The sequence below is a fragment of the Cygnus atratus genome, chromosome 5 (assembly GCF_013377495.2).
Source record: "Cygnus atratus isolate AKBS03 ecotype Queensland, Australia chromosome 5, CAtr_DNAZoo_HiC_assembly, whole genome shotgun sequence".
Classification (NCBI taxonomy): domain Eukaryota; kingdom Metazoa; phylum Chordata; class Aves; order Anseriformes; family Anatidae; genus Cygnus; species Cygnus atratus.
The window spans coordinates 3,302,676-3,323,776 of record NC_066366.1 but is presented as its reverse complement, the minus strand read 5'-3'; the positions used below and the strand labels follow the sequence as shown (position 1 = coordinate 3,323,776).

General features: G+C 45.8%; 1 protein-coding gene across 2 annotated transcripts in view; it reads left to right on the top strand.

Moving 5' to 3' along the window:
• The first annotated feature begins 7,577 nt into the window (after positions 1 to 7,577).
• RRAS2 (RAS related 2) overlaps positions 7,578 to 21,101 on the top strand; it is a 41,834-nt gene continuing 28,310 nt past the window's right edge. The window contains exon 1 of one of the 2 annotated variants that reach the window (XM_035550410.2): positions 7,578 to 7,927. In XM_035550410.2, coding sequence (XP_035406303.1) covers positions 7,823 to 7,927 — 105 coding nt within the window. In that variant the 5' untranslated portion in view covers positions 7,578 to 7,822. Of the gene's footprint in view, positions 7,928 to 8,216; positions 9,224 to 21,101 lie in introns of those variants that run through there. The other variant, XM_035550411.2, reaches the window with a different exon arrangement.

Here is a 21,101-nt window from a genome sequence, read left to right as displayed (position 1 = left end):
ATTGCCAGTAGTTAGAGTCAACCATAATAGTAAGGGAAGCTTCAATAGTTTGGGCAACTGTCATTGCAGATCTTGGAAGCGTGAAGAAACATCACATTCTGGCAATAGCATGCATTAAAAAGAGTGGGGACAGGAAAAATATCTGCTTAAAAGAAATTCATGTCCCCAAGCAGTTTTTAGCCAGAGAAAGAATAATATTTCTGTATCTGTGAAACTCTGTATGGACAGGACCTTGCTGTACAAAACCCCCTTGCTAACAGCAGCAACTCTTTTAAGGCACCACCTAGGTGGAGAATCCTTACTGCCCTGTTTTTAGCACTGGAGATTTCAAAGATGAAGTGAGTGCTTTCAAGGACAGTTCTTTTGGCACAGTGGGCTAGAGGGTGAGCCCACATTATATGGATTTTCTGTTGTTTCAGTTGCCACCAAGAGATAGGCACATAATATCCTGAAGAATCAAACATAGGACAGCCAGCAACAGAGAGGTTATTTCTACCAGACAGGTTGTGGTGACTCAAGGAAGAATCCCATACATCTCATTTAAACCAAGGGCAAGCCTTCTGCTGCCCTCATGATCTATGTATCTTGCAGACAGAAGTGCACATTGTAGAGACGGTGGGTAAACTAGTTTGGGTACCAAAAGCGTACCCTATATAAATGTGCCTGTTTAAATTTACCTCCATTGTATCTAACCTATACTGCAATCTCAGTTGTTTAAACCACTCTGAAGCACTGAACCTTTTAAATCTCATCATTTCATAGCCTCGGACATCTGGAAAACTCCATCTGTGCTGTGGAACTGTGCTATTTCAAGGTCATGAATTTCAGTACATGATTCCTAGTGCATTTTGCTCCTGTGTGGATGTGGAGTTTTCAGCATTAACCAGACCGCTCTCTGCATCCAGCTGAGGTGCTGAAACACTGACAATGAATTCTAGAAAAAACTTCTCTGAAAAATAATCCAGGAATGGGTCATGAAAGGGTAAAGGGAAATAGCAATGAGACTGCAAGTGAGTGGCCTTGCAAAAAGTGAATTTATAGGAAAAAAGCAGAGTTTGCAGTTTGCTAAAGAAATACTATGAAGCATAAGCACAAACCACCTCAATGTAAAAAAAGGATGGGAATTTTAGTGAGACCAGAGTGCCTCAATCATTAGCACTTCTTTGATCTCTGTATAAGAAGGAAACATGCAGACAATGAAATGTAGGTCATCATACTAAGGATTTATACTAAAATGATAACATAAGCATTTATGGTGTAGATTACATTGCAAGCTAGAAAGAGAAATAAAATGCAAGAAAGGGGGCTTCTGAAGGTATGTTGGTAAAAAGAGGGAGTTCAAGCTCAGGTGTTAATACCAAGAAGCAAGGGAAAACAATTGTGTCAGCACAGGGAAGGAAAAGTAAAATTTTTGTTGTTGTTTTGCTTCATTCTTTTCTAATATGCCTAATTTTCTAATTTTCTAATATGCCTAACTGCAATGAAGTAGGCATGTATGGCTTCCAGGGAAATGTAGACGAATTGTCTACATATGGAACAATGCAAGTATTTTTACTGAATTACATTCAGTTTAAGTTTTCTTCAACTTTTTGTGGCTGTGCAGAATTCCAGTTCTGTCCTCCAGCACACAGCTTTTGAAAACCTAGGAGATGTGTTTTCTTGCTTCATCATTCAGATTATTACTGAAATATTTAATAATACTAGATTGTGTCAGGTCTTCTGGATAGTTGTGTGGTACTACCCTCAGCTTTATTAATGAACCACTGAAAATCCTTATGTCCAGTGCTCCCACCTGCTCTGGCTCCCCTTTGGTGCTGCCATCTAAAGATGACCTAGCCTGTTTATAAGAACATCAGGTAAGACAGTGTCTGAAACGTTACTAAGATCAAGATATAGAACACCTACTGCTTCCTCCTACTCAAAGGCCTGTTACTGAATCATAGAAGAAAAATATTTTGGTTTGACACAATTTGTTCTTGGAGAAGAACACATTGGTTGTCAGTTATCTTGTTTTCTTACAGGTATTTCCAAATAGTTTAATTACTTGTTTTAATACTTAATTTATTTTCCCAGAAAATGAGATGAAGGTGACTGATCCATAATTCTCTACTCTTCCTTTTCTCCCTTTTTCAAATATTTATCCTTTTCAGCCTTCTGGACTTCTCAGCCATCTTCTATAAAGTGCTGAAGTGAACACCTTTCAGATTGCACGCCCTGTAATTTGCAATGTGTTTTGTCAGGCCCAGCTGAAGTAGTCCAATTTGCCTAAGTAATTTCTCACCCCTTCTTTCTCTGTTCCAGCCTAAATATCATAATGAGGTGGATTAGATGAACAGTACTGGTGTGTGAGCTTTGTCTGAGCGCTGGAAATATGAATTTGACATCACAGCTCTGACAGCTGCATGACCTACTGGCTCAAGGAAAAGAGAAACCAACCAAGATATGCCCCCAAGCTCTCAGTTTTTCTCAAGGTGAATGGCAGAGGTTTCTTAATGATATGTTTTAACTTTGTATCAGACAATGAACTTGATAATCTTTGTAGGTCCCTTCCAGCTGAAATTCTATTCTATTCTATTCTATTCTTGAGGAAGGTGGTAGGAGCCAACTCCTTCTTTCCATTTTGAGGCAGCGGGACCATGGGTAGCATGCCCAAAATGACATGTGAAAACATGGCTGTTCCCAAGCTTGGGATTCAGATGCTGTTTTGGATGGCCAGGCACTTTCTACACCAGAACAATCTTTCTGTTGTCTTGCCTCTCTCTCATTGCTCTGATCATAAATGCAAGAAACACAATACTTACAAGCATTAGGGGAGACTGAGAAGTTTCATCTCATATGAAGGGATAGGAAGCCAGCAGTGTCTTGCCTTTGGTGGTGAATCAAACAACCTCACGTCTGTGTTGTGTGCAGGGAAAAGGCTCCAGTTGTACTGTGGTACACGAAGTGACTGTGTGCGTTGACTAAGATAGGTCGTTTTCTGGTCAAGGAAGTCCAGCTGCGGTTTGTGGGGTTGTCTTTCACTGCCCTGAGATGTATATGTGGAGACAGCACTGCACTGTACACTCACCTGCTGTCCCAAAACCCTGGGCACTGGTGGCAGTGATGCCGGAGGGGTCCTGGGTGAGCGGGAAGACACAGTTTATTCCCATGCGGAGCCCCCCAAGTTGCAGAGACGGCAGGCACTGTCATTGTGGCTGCTGGGCACCACCAGCTGCAACGTGAGAGGTGAGCGGCCCACCAAGGTGGGGATGTGAGCCTGGAAGGATGCAAATCCCCCGAACCACCCTCACACAGGTGGCACATGTTGCCACTGGGAACACAGAATGAGAAGAGCCCAGGGACAGAGCTTGCAGGTGTTATCTCGGCTTTCAACCCTGAACTCACCACCCACAGGCTCACGGCAGCAGGCCAGAAGTTGCAGAGAGCACTTTCTGGTGCTGATTGGCAGGTATCCATCCTGCATCTGGTAACTGTGGGTGAAGTTATTGACCAAGGCATGGGTGTTACAACACAAGCTCCTCTGGGATGCTGGGGCTCCCCTAAGCAGCAAGGTCTGGCTTTGCCCATCCCTTAGGCCTAGGAATGGGTCTCCAGGGATGCCATGAAGCCCCCTGTGATGGTCTCGGGCAGCTCTCCACAAGGGGCATGGATGGTGTTTGTGGACACATGTGGGGCTCTCCATCCTCTGACAGGTCATGACAGGTGATGGGAAGAGGCTGGAGGTGTCAGACATGGAAGGTACAACACTGCACGGCCTACAGCACGCAGCATGGACATGGTGCTGCCCCAGACCTGCTCTGACCAGCATGGAAACAAGCCAGACCCCACCATCAGTATGGAGCCTGCTTCCCACTGTGACCAATGGCTACACCTGTAGTTGCTTAGCTTATCTGGGAGGAGACCAGGAAAGGTACTGTCTCCTTCCCAATAGGGCAAGGGTCTTAAAAGGAATAATTTATGTGTGATTTATGGAGAATTTTTCGTTTTATTGTAGGCTTAGGCTCACCTTCACTTTTTTAGGGTTTATAGGGAAGGTCTGAAAGGTGCTAGCTTGGATTTCTTTCCTGCTTGTTTTTTTATCCCAGCAATATCAAGCAATAAATATATAAATATATATAGAAACACAAAATCTAAATGTATATGTAAATATACGTTGGTTTGTTTTGGACAAACTGGTTTTGGACTGGTTGTTTTGCTACAGGATTGCCTGGACATCTGAGCATGCCAGACCTGACCTGCTCACTAAATGACTGTTGTTGCATTTTCCACTGAAGAACATTCTCCCACTTGTTCCTTACTCTGTGCAGTTATGTAAGTGTCAGGGAAAACATACAGCATCTCAAATTCCTTGTCTAAAATCCTGGTCTTACTCAGTTACTGTGGGAGACTTTTACTCATTTTTCCTTGGGATGCCATTGTTTTATAATTACCATTGGGTATAGCACATCTGAAGTTCTAAAGGAATCATGTAATTAATAAAAATTGTCAAGCCCAACTTACAGAACTTACAGAAAATAAAAAAAAAAAAGAAAAGACAATTTCAAACCTCAAAGAAAATGACATATTTTGAAGTGTCTGTGCATGTATATGAGTATTTACTACAGAGTTCTTTACTGGAATAGGTAGATACAAAAATACACGAACATTTTATAAAAAGCTGCAGTTACTTGGCTGAAAATAGTTTTACTTCTTACTCAGATAGAAACCGGTATGTGTGCCTGAGAAGAAATACCTTGTCTTTTCTTTTAGTTTCTGGTTGCTGGTAAGTGTAACAAATAGTTCAAGGTGGGTTTTTTTGTTTGTTTTATTTTGGTTTTGTCTTTTTTTTTTTTATGCAGGAAAAAATATTGCACATTTTATTTTGAATTAAGTCTTCCATTTTTATCCCAAGGAAAATCACATTGTAACACTTGCCCCTAGCTTCTTGTGTTATGACTTTGTGAAGCCCCATCACCTGCCCTTGTATGCTCAGCAGTGGAGTTCTTGATGCAAATTGCAGCACATGGGTTTCATTAGGTTGTGGTGTCCATATGGTATGAGGGGTGATGCTCAGCGCCTGTTTGCACGGGGTAAATAAACAATGCCACCTGTAGGAATGTATGTAATGCTACGCTAATGGCATAACTCAGCGTTACAGTAACCTACCGTGCTGACTCATGTCCCAAAGATTTTGTAACTTTTTTCTGGGGTAAGTCTGTGAACAAGTTCTCTCTTAATTAAGCTGTCATGTTCTCACAGAGCACTTTTTAGCTCTCAGTATGTCACTTACTGCATAGATGTCAGCTTGGGAGGTTAGAAGACATCTTTGCCAGGCTGCCAATGTACAATGAAGTTCTGGATTTTCCCCCCAAGCACTTCCTGAAACCTTTTTTTCTGTCATTATATAAAGCACTGTGGTGCTCTATCTTTTAAGCTTGCCATCTGGATGCCATTCTTGATTTTTGTCTCTCTTTAAATACACATATTCAGGCTAGATCTGAAATGATGCAGCTTCTTTCTATGTAACGGTTCTAAAAGCTGTACTTTCTTTCCCAGTCACTTTACCAAAACTTTGGCCACATCTTTGCCATCTCACATCTTGATAGTTCAAGTGCTTCCTCTCTAGTATGAAACTCTGCACTTTCCACCTCCCTATGGACACACTGCTGTTCCCTATGGAGCTGCAGAATTTATTTTCCTGATCTCATGGACCATACAAAACCCTTTTCTAATCATCTTCCCCGGCACCTTTTATCAGTTACAAGTTTCTTGTCTTCACCTTCTACACACCTCATTTTTCAGCCATTCCTAGGTTAGCCAGTCCTGAAATGAATCCTGACTTGTGCTGTGTCCTCATCTCCATGTCTATTCACGGGTAAGCTCTGTGTTTCCCAAAACTAGGGCTCGTAGCAAGGGCTGCCAGAGGGAAAACAAGGCACTGAGTCTGTCCCAGGGATCTTTGGATAAGTTACACCCCACAAAAACGTGCTGTTCTTCTGTTGCTGCCCAGCTCTTGTTCTGCGATCGCTGCCTTGTGCTTTGCAAGAATATTGCTTTATTTGTGAAACTGGATTTCATTCCCCAAAATAACAAACACAAAGGATTTAACAGTAACAAGTTTTAACAATAGAGCCTTTGTTAAAGTAATGGATGATTGTGTTAATTGTTTTAATCCTTTATCTGTCAGTGTTAAGGGACTCTTGTTGTTTCTTTAGTGAAATTCACAAGACCGGATAGCCACACCAGCAAAAATAGCTATTTAAAGTGACGTATGATGAAACTGAAACCTTAAAAAAAAAAGATAAGGGAAAAATAAAATGTTTGTTTCTATGTATCTCTAGACCAAAGGAACCAAATATCCTGTTGCAATAGTTGGCGTAGAGATTACGGCGTTCTTAGAACTCATCTGGGCTCAAGTCGGCCTCCACATCAGTGAGCTGCGAGCAGCCTGCTGGTTCCTGTGCTAGCAGCCAACCATGGAACCCTAACGGGGCTTTTATTGAAAACAAACAACCCCCCCGGTTAAACTAATGCCTGGTAAACTAGCAGCAGTTCAGTTTCTTCTTTTACTTCATGGAGCCAGCACTTGTTTTTTCCTGCAGCTAGGAGCACAGGAGGAGAGGACTCGGCCTGCTGACTTCATGCACTCACCGGCTCCTGGGCCTGGCGGAGGCCAGTGAGTGACTGGTCAGGGAGAGCTCCAGGACCGGGGCACGTGCAAGGTGACTTGTTCCTCCCAGCCAGCCATCTTCAGGCTGCCAGCGTGTTAGAAACCTCCTCAGTCACAGCCATGTCCCTGATCTCTGTTTGGTATCTGCTCTATACCAAATGACTTGGTCTAACCTTCCGTCAGCTCAGTTACAGTTTTGCCTTCCACAGCACCTTGTGGCAGAGTGTTCCTTGCTCCCGTTGTTGTGTCTGTGGGGAAAAAAACATCCTTTTGTTTCTGTCTGAACTTGTTTCTTCATACTGTCACTGGGTGTCCCTCAATTCTCCTGCTTTGAAACTTTCTCTGTCCGACTTCTCTGTGCTGCTTAGGACTTTACAGACCTCTGCTAGACCGCTCTCTCACTTCTCTTTTCCAAGGTGGGAAATCCTAGGCTATTTGATCTCTCCTGTGCAAGCCATTCCTTGTTTCTGATCAGCCAGGGCAATAAGGAAATGGACGTGGAGCACTGGCTGATCACCGCAGGAGCACCAAGCCCAGGGTCCTGCCTTTCCTCCTGAGAGCACAGGAATGAACCCAACGCCTCTCACCTCTTTCTTGCAGCTACCCCGTTACCTCACCGGCTGTGTTTTTTCTCTGTGTCAAACCCTCTCCCTCCCACCGAGCCAGGACAGCGCTGAGCTATGTTACTCGCCGTGCTTTGCTTTCCCCTATTTCTTCCAGCAGGTCAGTCCAGCATGCAAATGGCAAGGTTCAGCAGGGCAGCTCAGGAACGGCAGGGCTCAGACAACACACACGCCGCTGCCTTCCCCGGCTGGGTGCGGCCTTCGGGGGGCTCCCCCTTAGCTCCGCGGTGCCTTATTGCCCCCAAAGTTTAATTACCCCGCCCCGTCATGCATATGCAGAGCCACATTAGCATACCGCCGGGCTGGCCCCGCCCCCCGGCGGCCATTTGTAGCCGCGGCGCCCTGGCTGCGGGGGCGGGCGGCGCTCGCTCGGCTCTGTTCGGTTCGGCTCGGCTCGGCGGCGCCGCACCGCCCGGCGGGGCACTGCGCGGGGCAGCGGGGCCTGTGGCTGCTCGGCCGGGAGGAGCAGCAGCAGCAGGAGGAAGAGGAAGGCAGGAGGCAGGCGCCGGACCCGGCGGCGCTGCCGCGCTCGGCGCCCCCCGGCTCCCCCATGGCCGCGGGCTGCAGGGACGGCCCGGGACAGGAGAAGTACCGGCTGGTGGTGGTGGGCGGCGGCGGCGTGGGCAAGTCGGCGCTCACCATCCAGTTCATCCAGGTGAGGGCCGGCCGCGACGGGGAGGCTCCGCGCCGCCCCGCTCCGTGCCGCCCGGCCGGGGCCTGGGCGCCGCCTGCCGTGCAGCGCGGGGGGGGCCGGGCCGGGCCGGGCCGGGCCATTCGGTGCGGGCAGCCCCGCAGGGGCGGTGCCGTGACCTTGGGGTCCCGCTGGGCGCCCCCCGGGAGGGAGCGGGGAGGGGGCGGCGGCGGCCGCCTCCGTCCCGGCGGTGCCCGCGGCGCCGGGGTGGGGCCGCGCCGGGCCCGGCTCCCGCGGCGCCCCTGCGGGAAGGGGAAAGGGAAGGGGAAGGTGCCGGCCTCGCCCCGCCGGGTCCGGGCCCGGGCCCGCACCCCGGGGAGCCGAGCCGAGCCTCTGCCCGGCCTTCCCCGAGCGGGGGGCGGCTCGTGCGGCACCCCGCGAGCAGCGCTCCTCGCCCCGGCCCCCGTTACTTGCCCGCGCCCTCCTGCGTGGGGCCGGCGCAGGCTGGGTCCAGCGCCGCTCACTCGGACGCGGTCCTGTTGCTTTAGGGGGCATTGCCCGCCCGGCCCTGCGGGCAGCCCGGCTGGCGGGGACAGCAGCGCGCGCAGCCGAGCGGGGCTTAAGTTCGGCTCCGAAATGCTGCTGCGTTGGGAAACGTCACCGAATGGACTTGTATTGGCTGCGTTAAAGGCTTTTGGATAATTTTAACATCGCAGCAAAGATGATGCAGACACTTCTATTAACGGCAGAAGGAAGAATAGAAAAAAACAAAGTTCATGCTTAATGCCTTGTTACGTGCGTTTGTTTTAATAGCAGTAAGGCTCTGCAGAGTACTGCGTCGTTTCAGTATTTGAGTACCTGTAGAAATTATTCTTTCAGCTAAGAGCTTGAGTCGCACGCACGTAGAAAGTTTTGGCTCAAGAGCTTCTACCGACACTGGTCTTCCAGAGAAGACTTGCAAAGGTGGAACCTAAGCCTGCTTTGTATCATTTAAGAATTTCTTCCAAGCAGTAGCAGTAAAAGAAATGTTTTACTTTAGAAGAGTGGTGTCGGAATAGCAATGTAGCGCTGAGCTGATGTGTTGAAGGCGAATTTTTCAAAATAACTTGTAGTCAGTTTGTATTCAACTATCTGCATCGTTTTGCCCTCTTAGTTGCTTTATCTTGAGATGAAATCTTGCCACCACGGAGTGATCTTTAGCAGACAATTCAGCCTTCTGAACAACCTGAGAAATGGCAGAGAAATCAAGATGTTTTGAGCAGAACCTTAGGTTCCTGAGAGATGAGTTCTGTATTACTACATAGCTACAGACAGCGAGAGGTGAGGCTTGATGGATTATTTGTACACCACGGTATCTGGAGCGTCTTGTGCTTGTGATGTTATCAAGTGTGCGTGATGCCGTACAACTGCTTCTGTCATTTTTGTGTGGCAAATATATTGCCAAGTATGTTGTTTGTCTTTTAAGACTGTGTAGAAGCCACTCTGAAGTGTTTTAAAATTGATTACGAGTAAGTCACATGCTTCATTTTTGGAATTGTTTAGGATTAAGTGACAAACTTGTAGTTGCCTCACTAAAACATGGCTCGGTACGAGATTTGGCCTCATGACAGATCTTGATGTCAGTGAGGGATTTCAATTCTGTTTTGCTTCTCTATTGCTTGTGATAGTGTGGTTGTTGCTGTCTCAGTTCTGAAGCTTAAAAAGGAAAGTTTTTTTTCTTACTGGCACTAGTGAATATTTCCACGCTTGGACTTGCTTCCCTATAGCCCTGTGTTTAACTTCCTGTAAAGGAGTACTTCAGTACAGTTACTCTTGCTTCTGCTTCAGTGCTGCTAATTATTTCCCAGTAAACAAGACTGTTGTGGTGCCGGGCATGCGCCTTTATTCACGGTGTCCCTTTGAAAGACTAAAGGGTTTTTATATTTGGAAAGAGGGAAAGCTGTTCGTTCATTTCAGCTGGAATAAGCGAAGAGGGAACTGGGGATGTAGGGAGGACCATGTCAGCTGCTTTCTCTTGGCAGCTTTCGGGGATGTGCAGGCAGTGCATCGCTCTCAGCCTTGCTCAGGTGTTGGCGGGGAAGCTGGAGGCACTCATCCTGATACCGGGACCTGCTGCTGGGGCCAGGCTCTTACTGTGGCACTGATCAGCAGGCAAAGCACTCCTCTATGTGAGACTATCGGTTGTGCTAAAATCCGAGCTGAAACAACAATGTCCTTGTAAGGGGGCTGGGTGAACGAACTGGTGTCACGCAAGAAAGCCCTTCCCCGTACTGGGTTTGGCGTCTTCGTGCTGACCAGCGCAGCGGGAGCGGTACATGGGATGCAGCTCTTCGCCTGTGTGGAGCTGCGTGTGAGGCTAGGTTTGCTCTTCAGAGGCTCCTCTTACAGCTTGGAGAAATTTTAGCATACACAGTAACAGATCAAAGCTTTCGGCAGGGAGATGACTACTGTGCTCCTCAAAATCCTTCCTCTGAGGAGATAAACAGAGCTTGATATTAGCGTTGGTGGGACAGGATTTCATCCTGGAATTTTAAAATCATTTCCTTTAAATCAGGATGTGATATATGAACTTCGTGCTCCCTAGTCTGTGTGCTGTTAGACAGGAAGTGGAGAAGTTTTAATAGTAGAGTAGATGGGATCCGTCACCAGCTATAAACTTTAGGAAAGCCCCAGCAAATGATAGTTAGACTTTATACCACGGTCTTTTTAAAACTGTAAGTGCTGGAGCTAAGCATTCCTCCTCTTATTTAAAAAATAAACAAATAATCCATCATGCTGAGATCCCAAAAGAGGCAGAAAACTTTTAAAATAAATTGCAGGCAGTTAACTGGCCTTGTAGCAGGCTGAGGTATTTGGGAGTATGAGCTGTGCAGAGCACACAGCTGTTGCCACAATAGCTTTTCTCCAGCTGTCATGCAGAGGTCTGTCACAAAATACCCCACATTCCCTTCTAACTCAGCCCTTTGTAATGTTCAGGTTTCCTTACTCAAAGGGAGTACAGCCTAGCAAATACTTAATCACCCTCTGCGTATTTTGTCCTGCAGTTGCCATTTACTTCATGCTTTTTTTTGATTAAATTGAACTGTGCATAGCTGGTTTCAGCACTGTACAGCAAGAAACCCCCTAACGTTCTGTTCTTTCAAGTATCTGCTCTGCAAAATTGTGGATGCTTTTGATCCAAGTTGTTAAAATTATTTGTTCTGCCCCTTCATAAAACTAAAGATTTTGCTTTGTGACAAATGCGCATGTATGTTTGCATACTGAATAAGACTCTAGTGGGTTACACGGATGTATTTGTTTATAAATGTCACTGGAGGTGGTCTTGAGTGGATGTAGTTCAGTGGGACTGAGTTGAGCTTAGTTTGTTGGTCAACTTAATGTTGAGTGTGGTAACACACAAACAAGTTTTAGGCTGCTAAAGCACTTAATGTGATACAGAATGTATGTAGGGATTTTTGTGTGTACATACTGAATTCATGCTGTATTTACAAGTGGAAATTTGCTGCGTAAATGTCTTCTCCTGCTCTTCCAACTGTCAGTAATGAGTTCTGGTGGGACCTGAGCTGGTTGTGTTACTGAGCAAGCGAGTAAAGCAAATAGGATGTAAATTTGTTGACTCTTCAAGCCTAATATCAGATGTTTCTCTGAAAGCAAGCATATATTACTTAGAGGTGGGTGGTGAGCAACTGATCAGCTATTTTTCTTTTTCCTTTCTTTTCCCCTGCTGCTGCTTTCACCAGGATGTTAGTTCTCACGAACTAGAAATACAGCTGAAGGTGGGTTACTCCAAGCACCTTTTATATCTGATATAGCTGTTGGGCCAGAAAATGGCCTGTTCCGAATTTAATGGTACAGCTCTAAAACAGAGTGGTAAAGCAGATGGAAAAGCAACAACTGAAATGCAGCTGGTGTTTGTGCCGCCACACTGGCTGTTCGGCAGCCCCTGGTGTCTGTCTATCCGGTACCGCTCCTGCGTGCTGCACGTGGAGGGGCTGCAAATCCCTCTCTTGTTCCTAGGTGCTCTGACAAACCACTGCTGGCCCTCAGAAAGCGCTCTTCAAGTGAGACCATTTAAAAAACAAGGAATAAAATGCCATGAATTCCAGGCTGTGGATTCATGTAGGGCTATGCTTCGAGTAGTGTGCTTACATTTTGATAAAGAATGGGGCCTTTTTGTGGTAAGTAGTGCGGTGTAACAAAAGATGGCAAAATACAGTTGAGGAGCATGAGCAGCTTAGCGCCGGCTGGCATCTATCAGGGTTAAAGGTGGCATGTGCGTATGTTGGGAGAAGGTGGGAAATAAAAATCCTAGTCCAAACAAGGCACTTGTGATGCAGTCACCTGGAATAATAAGGGCTGGTTGTTTCACTTCTTGTGAAACTTGAACCCCTTGGCTCCTGGCTTTCCGGAGTACTGCCACCAAGGGAGACTTGGTGCTCAGTTGTAACCGCTGCAGCTGCCAGGCTGCAGATCTAACTTCTGGCCTAACTCGCAGGCAAGAAGGAATGGCTGAAAACCTGCCAATAGCTGCCAAGAACCTGGTGTGCTACCCTGATGTTGCGCATGCGTGGCAGCTCCTCGCGGCATCCCAGCGGTGCAGCTTTCCAGCAGTGCAGCCGCCTGGTGCCACTGTCAAGGTGTGGTGAGGAGCAGCCCCAGCTGCTGGGCGGTGTGTGGGCCTGGCTGTCTGGAGGCGTGTAGGGACGGTGTTTTAGGCTTTGGGGCTCCAGGGGTGTGCTGCAATGTAACCTGCCCGGCAGGGACGCCGCACGTTAACGGATGCCAGGGGCACACTGCGAGAACAGCTCTGTAAGAAGCACCCTCGGTTCAAAAGCGGGCACACGTTTGGAGTAGCACTTCAGTGTTAAGATACTGATCGTTCCAGTTCTGTGGAATTCATGCTTCTTTCCCAAAGTGAAATTCCTTTGAGATAACTTAGAGCACCTTGCCACGTATTAACCCCCGCAGCAGTCGCTGGCGCAGCGAGTCAATATTGACGTACCTTCGGTTATCTGCTGGCTGGTAGCGCCGCTTGCACAAGGAGTGCTGGCATGGCTTCCCACGCCGTAGGCAGCCGCCCTTTGTGCTGCCTGGGATGTGCGGGCATGGCTGGCACAGAGCCACATCCCTCCAACTGCAGCCCTGTGCCATGCCGCTGTGGGGAGCCTGGTTGGTGAGCCCTTCTGCAGAGGGAGTTTGGGAGGGCCGAGGTGCTCGGGTTTACCCCTAACCTGTTCGCGTTTACCAGGAGCGTTACCTGCACTGCAAATGTTGGGGCTGAGCTCCTTGAACTGCTCTGAGATGAATACCAGCTTCCTCAGGGGAAATAGAGCGGCTGTCTGGCAGGCTGGTAGGAAGCTAGGTTTCTGCAGACCTTCCAAAATTAGTCTTTTTTTCAGGTCTAGACTGTGTGACACAGACGGGTAACTTCTCACTTGCTCCTGATGATGAGGCAGTTTAGCTCACTGCGTTGGTAGTCCTGTGCTCGAATATGGCCATGAGCATGGTTGAAGTAAAACATAACATCCAGGTAAATGCACCACGCGTTATAAATGCGCTCTGTTTCAAGAAATATGTTAAACCAATACTAACTGAAATCACATTTGGAATTGCTCCTCACATCTGGACTTTTCCCTCTGGCTTTGTGTATAACATGTCCAAAAATTTCTGGATGTAACTCAAATCAGCCTAGACAAATTTTTACCAAAAGGGGTGGAGTGAATGGGATACAGAGTAGGTAGCTTAATTATAAATAACACCTGTAGGCAATGTTTGCCATATAGAGTTGGTGGAGTTCTGTTTAAAAATGCTGATAGATAGTAGTGGTAACCCATTGCTAGAAATTTGGGGAATTGAGCTGAATCTTAGATGAATGAATTCTGTATGAGCGCTGGGTGAGGCCCTACCTGCTTGTCTTGAACTGTATTTTTCTTTACTAAATGCTGCATGCCCTATGATCTCAAATTTATTTATTTATTTTTTCTCAGTTCTTTTTTTGCCTTTTCTTTGCTAGTTGTGTGTTTTGTCTCACAGCTTCATTGTGGTTGCAGCTTGGGTCCAGAATAGCCTCTAAGCCCCTCTGGGGGAATAGGTGATGTGAAAGAAAATATTTCTTTCCTATCTTTATAACTTAATTACTTGGAGTAGATAGCAGAGAAAAAGACGTTTACTTCATCTCGTTGCTTTGCCTTTTCTTACTCTTTTCTGAGGATCCACCATGTGTATACCTAAACTAGTCACGTACCGGCATTGGTGCCAAAGTCAAATGGGTAAACTCCTTGATATGTAGCTCTGTTTCTAGATGGAGCTTCCACGGGTTTTTTTTAACCTTTTTTTATAGGTTGCTTGCTTTTGTTAGGTTGCTTTTAAGAGGGCTGGGGTGGAATGCCGTGCAAGGACTGCTCAGGGCTCAGTTAAGGAAGGCCAGGTGTTCACATTTGAAGCACTTGATCTTGTGACTAACTGAGCACCATGTGCAGTGCTGCCCGTCATGAAAGTGGGCTCCTGGTTTCTTATCTGCTGCCAGCAAAGGAAAAGCTTTGGAGCTTGCGCTGTGGCTGTCCTGAAGTGTATGCAGAGCCTTGACGTGAGCTGGGTGTAGGTGGTTGGGGAGGGTTGCAATGCACTTCTCTAATTACATGGGGAAGTGCCGTAAGGTCTGGTTATGGGTTGAGATCCTGGGTGAGGGTAAGCTCCTTGGTAAACTTTGTGCAACCTACAGATGAGCTGACACGTGGCAAAACTGCTCAAGGAGCTGGTCACTTGGTGCGGATAGAGCAAGGAAGATGTCAGTGACATGAAGTCTTACCTTCGTGCTGACGGAAGCAACAGTAAAAGCTTACACAGGACTTGAGAAGTTACTCCCCAGAAATGCGGTGGGGAGCGAGCGGTGCATATGTGGACACGAGGGACATACTGAAGACTTCAGCGGGTTGGAGCAGCGGTGGTGCAGCTGGAGAGATGGAAGGGCCTTGAAAGTGAGGACAAGTTGTTTTTTGCTTTTTAAAAAGGGACAGCCAGTGGGGAGGAGCAGGGCTGGGAGAACAGTTTTTACTCTTCAAGCCTGAAGAACAGGGTTTTGCTGTAGCTGAGCATTTAATATGGTAAGCTAGTACTACTGTGAAGGAAAAGCATTCAACGGGTCCCCGTGCTGCCGCAGCGATTGTGCCACTAAGGCTATTTTCTCCATCAAGTTCTCTGAAACTCCTTAAGCGATCAGAGTTAAAAATAACTGGGGAATGTTTCTACCCGGGATCAGTTACCCTGTCTGGTTCGCTGTGCAGCTCTGCAAACAACTTCATCTGGCCGTGGAGCCGGCTTACCCAGACCTGCACCGACTTGCCAGCTCTGTCAAGACAGTAAGCTGTAATTTGTGGTGAATGGGGATAGAGCAGTGTGTTAGTGCTTCGGGTGGTGAGAGACTACATAAAAGGACCCCATTAAGCTTAGGATAAAGTATTAGCTGCTAGGACCAGCGTGCATTAGTAATTAACTAGATGTGAACCCCACACAACAAAATGCTCCGGAGTTACTGTCACACTTCTTTTTTCTTGAACTGAAGATCTTTATGCAGAAGACCTATGCGTAGCTGTACTTCTGAGCAGATAAACCTAAGTCGTACGTGTTCATGACTGTCACATGCGTCACTTTCCTCAACTCTTTCAAGCCAGAAAATAAACTTGAGCCTCCCTAAAACTTACAAGGAAATTACTTTTCCAGTGCTGGTCTGAGTATTCTGCAACTGTAGTGATTTAACATGTTGATTCATTAGTTATATTTGCTAGAAAAAGATGAAATTTTGATTTTAAGATCTCTCCAGTTTCAGGTTTTTCTGGCAAAACTAACTTGTTCAGGTCATGCCACAGAGTGTCTTCAGCATTTCTAATTTAAGCAAATAAAAAATTTGAAAACCTGCAAGTGAAGCTGAATGTTGTGCTTCTTATGTAGTATGTAGACCATGAAATGGTAGGATGTTGATGGTAAATCTGTGTGAAAAATCTGGCATCTTTGGATGGAAAAGTGATCTGTTAAATATCTTCTGTTATTAGACTTATGTAAGGAAAGTAAATGGGATTACGTTAATATGTGCTGCTTGTAGTAGGATGTTTCTAAACTGCATGTTCCTAGTAGTTTTTCTGTGTTTGCCTTTCCTTTTAAGAAGGTTCTTTGTAATCATGCAGAAAAAGTAGTTGTTGATAATACGCTTGAGTATGTGCTGCCAGCACTACTGCTAAAGAAGGAGATGCTGCTAAAAACGCATGTGACGTTTTCTTCTACTAGCTCATGCTAATAAGTCTTCATTAGCAAAATAAGTACTGGTGGTATATTTAAAAGGATTTAGGCTTTGCATGATGCAGCATCACTAAGAAAACAGTTGCCAGGACATTTTTTATTAGTTTTGTGTTTTCAGTTGCTGCTTAGGGATTCTTTTTCCTAGTGTTTGTCTTCCAGGTCCCCTAGAAGCACATTATCCTTGCACGTCATTCTCTTGCCTCTCCCCAGGCCCCAAATAAAGTTATCTGAGTCTTGACCACATACTCTGATAGAGATTTCCACGCTGCAGATGTAAGTGCTGAAGCATTTCTGTTTCCCATATGCTGACTTGCCTTCGCCTGGTGCTCCTTGTCCCTGTGAGCCAGCTTTTCACCTTGCTTTGGAGCTCTCAGCTTGAATATTACGGGGGTGGGGGGGTGGGGAATGTGCTCAGCAGCACTCCTGCAATAAATTTGGAGAATTTTGTAGGTTGTGTGCTGAACTAAACAATTCCAGACCCTCAAGCTTGAAGGTAAACCTACAAGGCCAAAGTCAGCACATAAGCAAGGTAAAACAACTCCATCTGTGAAGCTAAATGTCTCTTGTCTTGCAGTCTGAGAGCACTAAAATGAGAAGTTCTGAAGTGTGGAAATGGATCTTATTTCCATCTCTCCAGGGACAGGCTTTTCTGTTGTTTCCAGAAGTGAGGTGTTCTGCCTGCGGCACCAGGGCTCCCCTGGTAGAGCGGGTGGACCGGTTTGAGCATCCTGCCTCGCTGCTTTCGTGCTGCCTCTTACCAGCTTGCCACCGAGCGGCAGTGCTGCCGGCGGCCTGCTCTTGTTCCGATGTGCGTGCTCTGACCTGTTTTGAGGCCAGAAGTCTCTCCCATAAACTAAGGGAAAGGGCACACTGAACCTCTGTGCAATCTTGTGTATAGCTTAGCTACTTCTCTAGCTGCTGGTGCAATGTTATTTTATGCTGTACAGGTGATACCACTGCCTGCCAAAGTACAGCACTTGGAGCTCTCGCCTTGTTTGGCTGTTACGATCAGTGAACTTGCAAACTGCCCTGTGTGCCTGGGCTACTGGAGGAGTAATCAGCTGGAGGCACTCTGCAAGGCGAATCATCCCGAGGGAATTGGGCTGGAATTGTCCTGAGCGTGCTTCAGCTTCAAGCGTCACCTTAAAACATGTCTCTGTCAGTAAAGATGGGTTGAGGCACTTCTCTTCTGCCAGTTATGTAGCTCAGGACTTCACCTGTTGCGCTGCTGCCGATGGGGTTGTGCTGTGAAACGGCCACGAAAGCCCAGGCACCATCCTCCGCAGAACCTGTGTGATTCCGCCGGGTGTTAGTGCTGAGAGCGTTGTTTCCTGCAAGGAGGGAGAAATTCGTGACTTGTGTGCACTGCTCTGAACAAGGATGCTTAAAAACGGAAAAACTTCTGAATTCCTGTATCTGTGGCCTGAATCTGCTAACTATAGAAAATGCATAGAAACTCTCTGGAGTTTCTGCTTTTTCTTTTATCTTGCTGGAAGGTTACATTCAAATGTATTGAAGCATACTCTTTGAGTTTAAAAAAGACTCTTCAAAGCTCAGCTTTTGAAGTAGCCAAAATACTTAGACACTTTTTGTTTTGCTGTCTAAAAGGTCTTGCGTGCATTAGGATGGATATAGTATATATCAGGTAGTCAAAGGATTTGATAAGCTTTTTTTTGTGAAACTAATCTTCAGCCATGTATATTCTGTAAATGTTGATTAAATTCACTAATCTTTCTAGGAGTCTAATATTTGAAATTGTCCAATATCTGTGTTGGTGCGACTGTATGGGAAAAGAGCCTTAGATCTAAAGTAGTCACCTCCTTTGTCCCAGCATTAGCTGCCTCCCTCCGAGTAGGCCACATTCCACACATTTTTAATGGTGGCTTCCCCTCCTCCATGGCTGCTTTGACTTGTCTGATGGGAGGCCTTGAGTATTTAGGCTGACCCTCCAGAAGTCTCCTCCAAAAAGGGAACTGATGGTCAAATTGATCATTTTGAGCAGAATTTGAGAATAATCTACTCTGTGCTGGCCGAATGTTTGTTCAAGTGTAAGCGTGACCTGGGATCTTAAAATGCAGCTGAGCTTGTATAAAGTCAGGGATTTTGCTCACAGTTTAAAGGTTTTTCTAGTTTGAGCCAATGCTGTACCCTGAAATTATTTCCTTAAGAATATCTGTAAATTGAAAAAACACAGAACACAAACAAGCGCTGCATCTCATGAAGTGATCTGTGTGAGGGGAAGTGGTGATCTGGAAGAATTTGCTCAGTCTGGTTGCAGATGAATAGTTTAAGCTCCAGCCACTTGCTTCAGACTAGATAATTGAGACCTGGTTTCGTGACCACTAAACAGCTTATGTGAAGTATTTGCTGCACTGCATATATGCTAGCAGGCTGTTTTGCAGACGAGTGTTTCCATATCTCAGCTTCCCCCAGTGTAAAGAGTTATAAGATGTTAATGTGATTACCTAATAGTTCAGCTAGGTATTTATCTCTGTAACTTCTTCCTTTAATGGGTTGTGATGCCTCTGGTCTCTCTTCATTCTAGGAAAAGTCATCTCGTTAGTGAGAGGGACTCAACGGTATTTATTCTTCTGGGCAAAATCCCACATGTATCCCAAGTTCTCCTCCTGCTGACTGAACACGTCAGGAACGGAGCTCTAACTTGCAGCTTTTAGACGGGTACTTTTTAAGTGTACGCTGTCACCAAGCAGTGGCAACCTGCTATCCTAGCAGTTGGCTGGCATGAAGATACATAGGAAGATATCCCTAGATTTGCTTTTATGTCTTGTCTTTGGGATCTGACAGTCATTTCCTAACCCTGAAGCTCATAGGCTGCCAGTGCTAAAACCTTTCCAAAGAGGACTTTGTAAGGAACAGAGAGTTGCAACAACAACAGGCTAGTGCAATCTGGATGGGTTGTGCCTGGTGAGTTAGTAATGTATACGGCCCATCTAATCGGTTTTGAGTTTTGGTAGTTATGAAAGGTTGCTTTTAATACGAGCACAGGAAATGAGTGTAGAAAACTTATGGTTTAAATTAAAATGATTTCTAATGCTGGAAGAAAGCCTTTAATTGGTAGTATCCTTTCCGCTCTTGTAAATAACCTAACGTTGGCTTTGCTGCTTGCTAGAGGCTGCCAGAGCTCTGTGGCAGTAGTGTTATGCTAGTTAAGGTTATATTCAAACTCAGCTGAGGAAGAGTTAACCAACAAGATAAGGTGTCCTGAAGGCTTTCTTCTTGTACTGATGTACTGGCTGCCCCGGGATTTCACCTGTGGTTACTGGAAGTCTGAATAGCACTGAATAGTCCATTATTCTAACTATGGTGAAGTTGAAGAACCTGTTTCTAATCTATAAAAATGAGAGAAACTAATATGCTTTCCTGTGGTTTCGGTGCAGAAGGCTGGCTGCTTGTGCATTCCACGCTCTGTTTTCTCTTCACTAAATGCCTTTACCACAAGATCACTACTCGGTAGAATATGGGAGCGGAAATAGCAGCAGGGTTTTTTTTAAACAACAAAAAAACCTCTGATCAAACCTCATGCATTCTAAAACCTTATTCTAAAAGTAAACAAATGGAAGGTCTTTGCACACTGCTCACACGTTTTAAGACTGCTTAGTACTGCTGCCTCTTTCTACCCTTACGCCGAGCGTTTGCCTAAGTTCCTACTTATTGGAGAAGGCGATGAGATAATGGCATTCTCTGCTTATTTAAGGGCGTAATTAGGTGCACCTGTATGATTGGGCAAGAGCATTGCACGTTATTATTTGAATTTGAAATTTTCAGTGTGGATGATTTAATGAAAACAAGTGCTTTTAGGTGGTGGGTAATGATTTCTTCAGGGCGAGGCACTCTGCACTGGTTCCCAGGAGGTGTGTAATATAGCTACTGTGTCCAGGTGCTGCTGACCTGGTACAGTGCTGGGGCACTGCCGCGCATGCTGAGCTCAGCCAATGCGGTACAGACTTGGCTAGTGGGGTTCCTCCCTTCTGTGCACGTTGGGAATGGAGCTCAGGTAATTTAGTTTAGTTTCTGCGAACGTGAACCTGCTTGGAGACGAGGACTGGATTTGGTTTACATGTTTTTGTTTGGGGATTTTGTAATTGCTGTATTTCATGCTCCAGAAACTCTTGGATTGCTGTCTTCTTGCACAGGATAGCCGGTTCTCCTGTTGCTGTGCCTTCTGCACTGTAGCACCGACTGCTGCGTGGATTCTGGCCCCAAAAATGCGCTGGGGAACGTGCGGGTTGCTTTGAAGGGGGCTGAAAGGCAACCGAGATGAGAGAGGTTGCGTTTCAGAAGTAAGAGCTTCACTCTTGGAAAATCTTATGGGACCTGACAAGCTGAAAGACTGTAGAATAGTATAGTGTAGCTGACTACAGCACTTGATAGTGTAAGCTTAATTTGTCATCTTGGGATAATGAACAAAAAGGATCTTCCTTTTAAGTTGCTACTACCATCTATAGAAATCTTTCTGTGCTGTTTGTTGGATTCATACCACTATCTTCTTTTCTGACCTTGCTGTCTGCTTTAAGTTACAGAATATTTAAGTAACTTTTTTTTTAAAGGCGAAATATCTTAGTGATGAACAAATTACTGAATTTCTCTTTTGGCAGTGGCTGGTCACCAAATCTATCCTGAAGAAGGTAGCTTCATTGAAGCTTTGTTTCAAGTTAGTAATCCTAAAAGCAGAGATTCTGAACAGCAGGTAGTGGAACCATCTTGTCTAAAGTGAAGATATATGACTAGCATGATCAAATTTTTTTCTCATCATCTCTTTGTCCTTCCATACTTTGATTATCATGAAATAATTGTGCCTTCACGGTTTAGCTAATACGTTTACTGGTGCTTTTTATGACCTGTGTTCATATGGCTTGCACCTGTGTTTTCCAGATAATGATGCTTT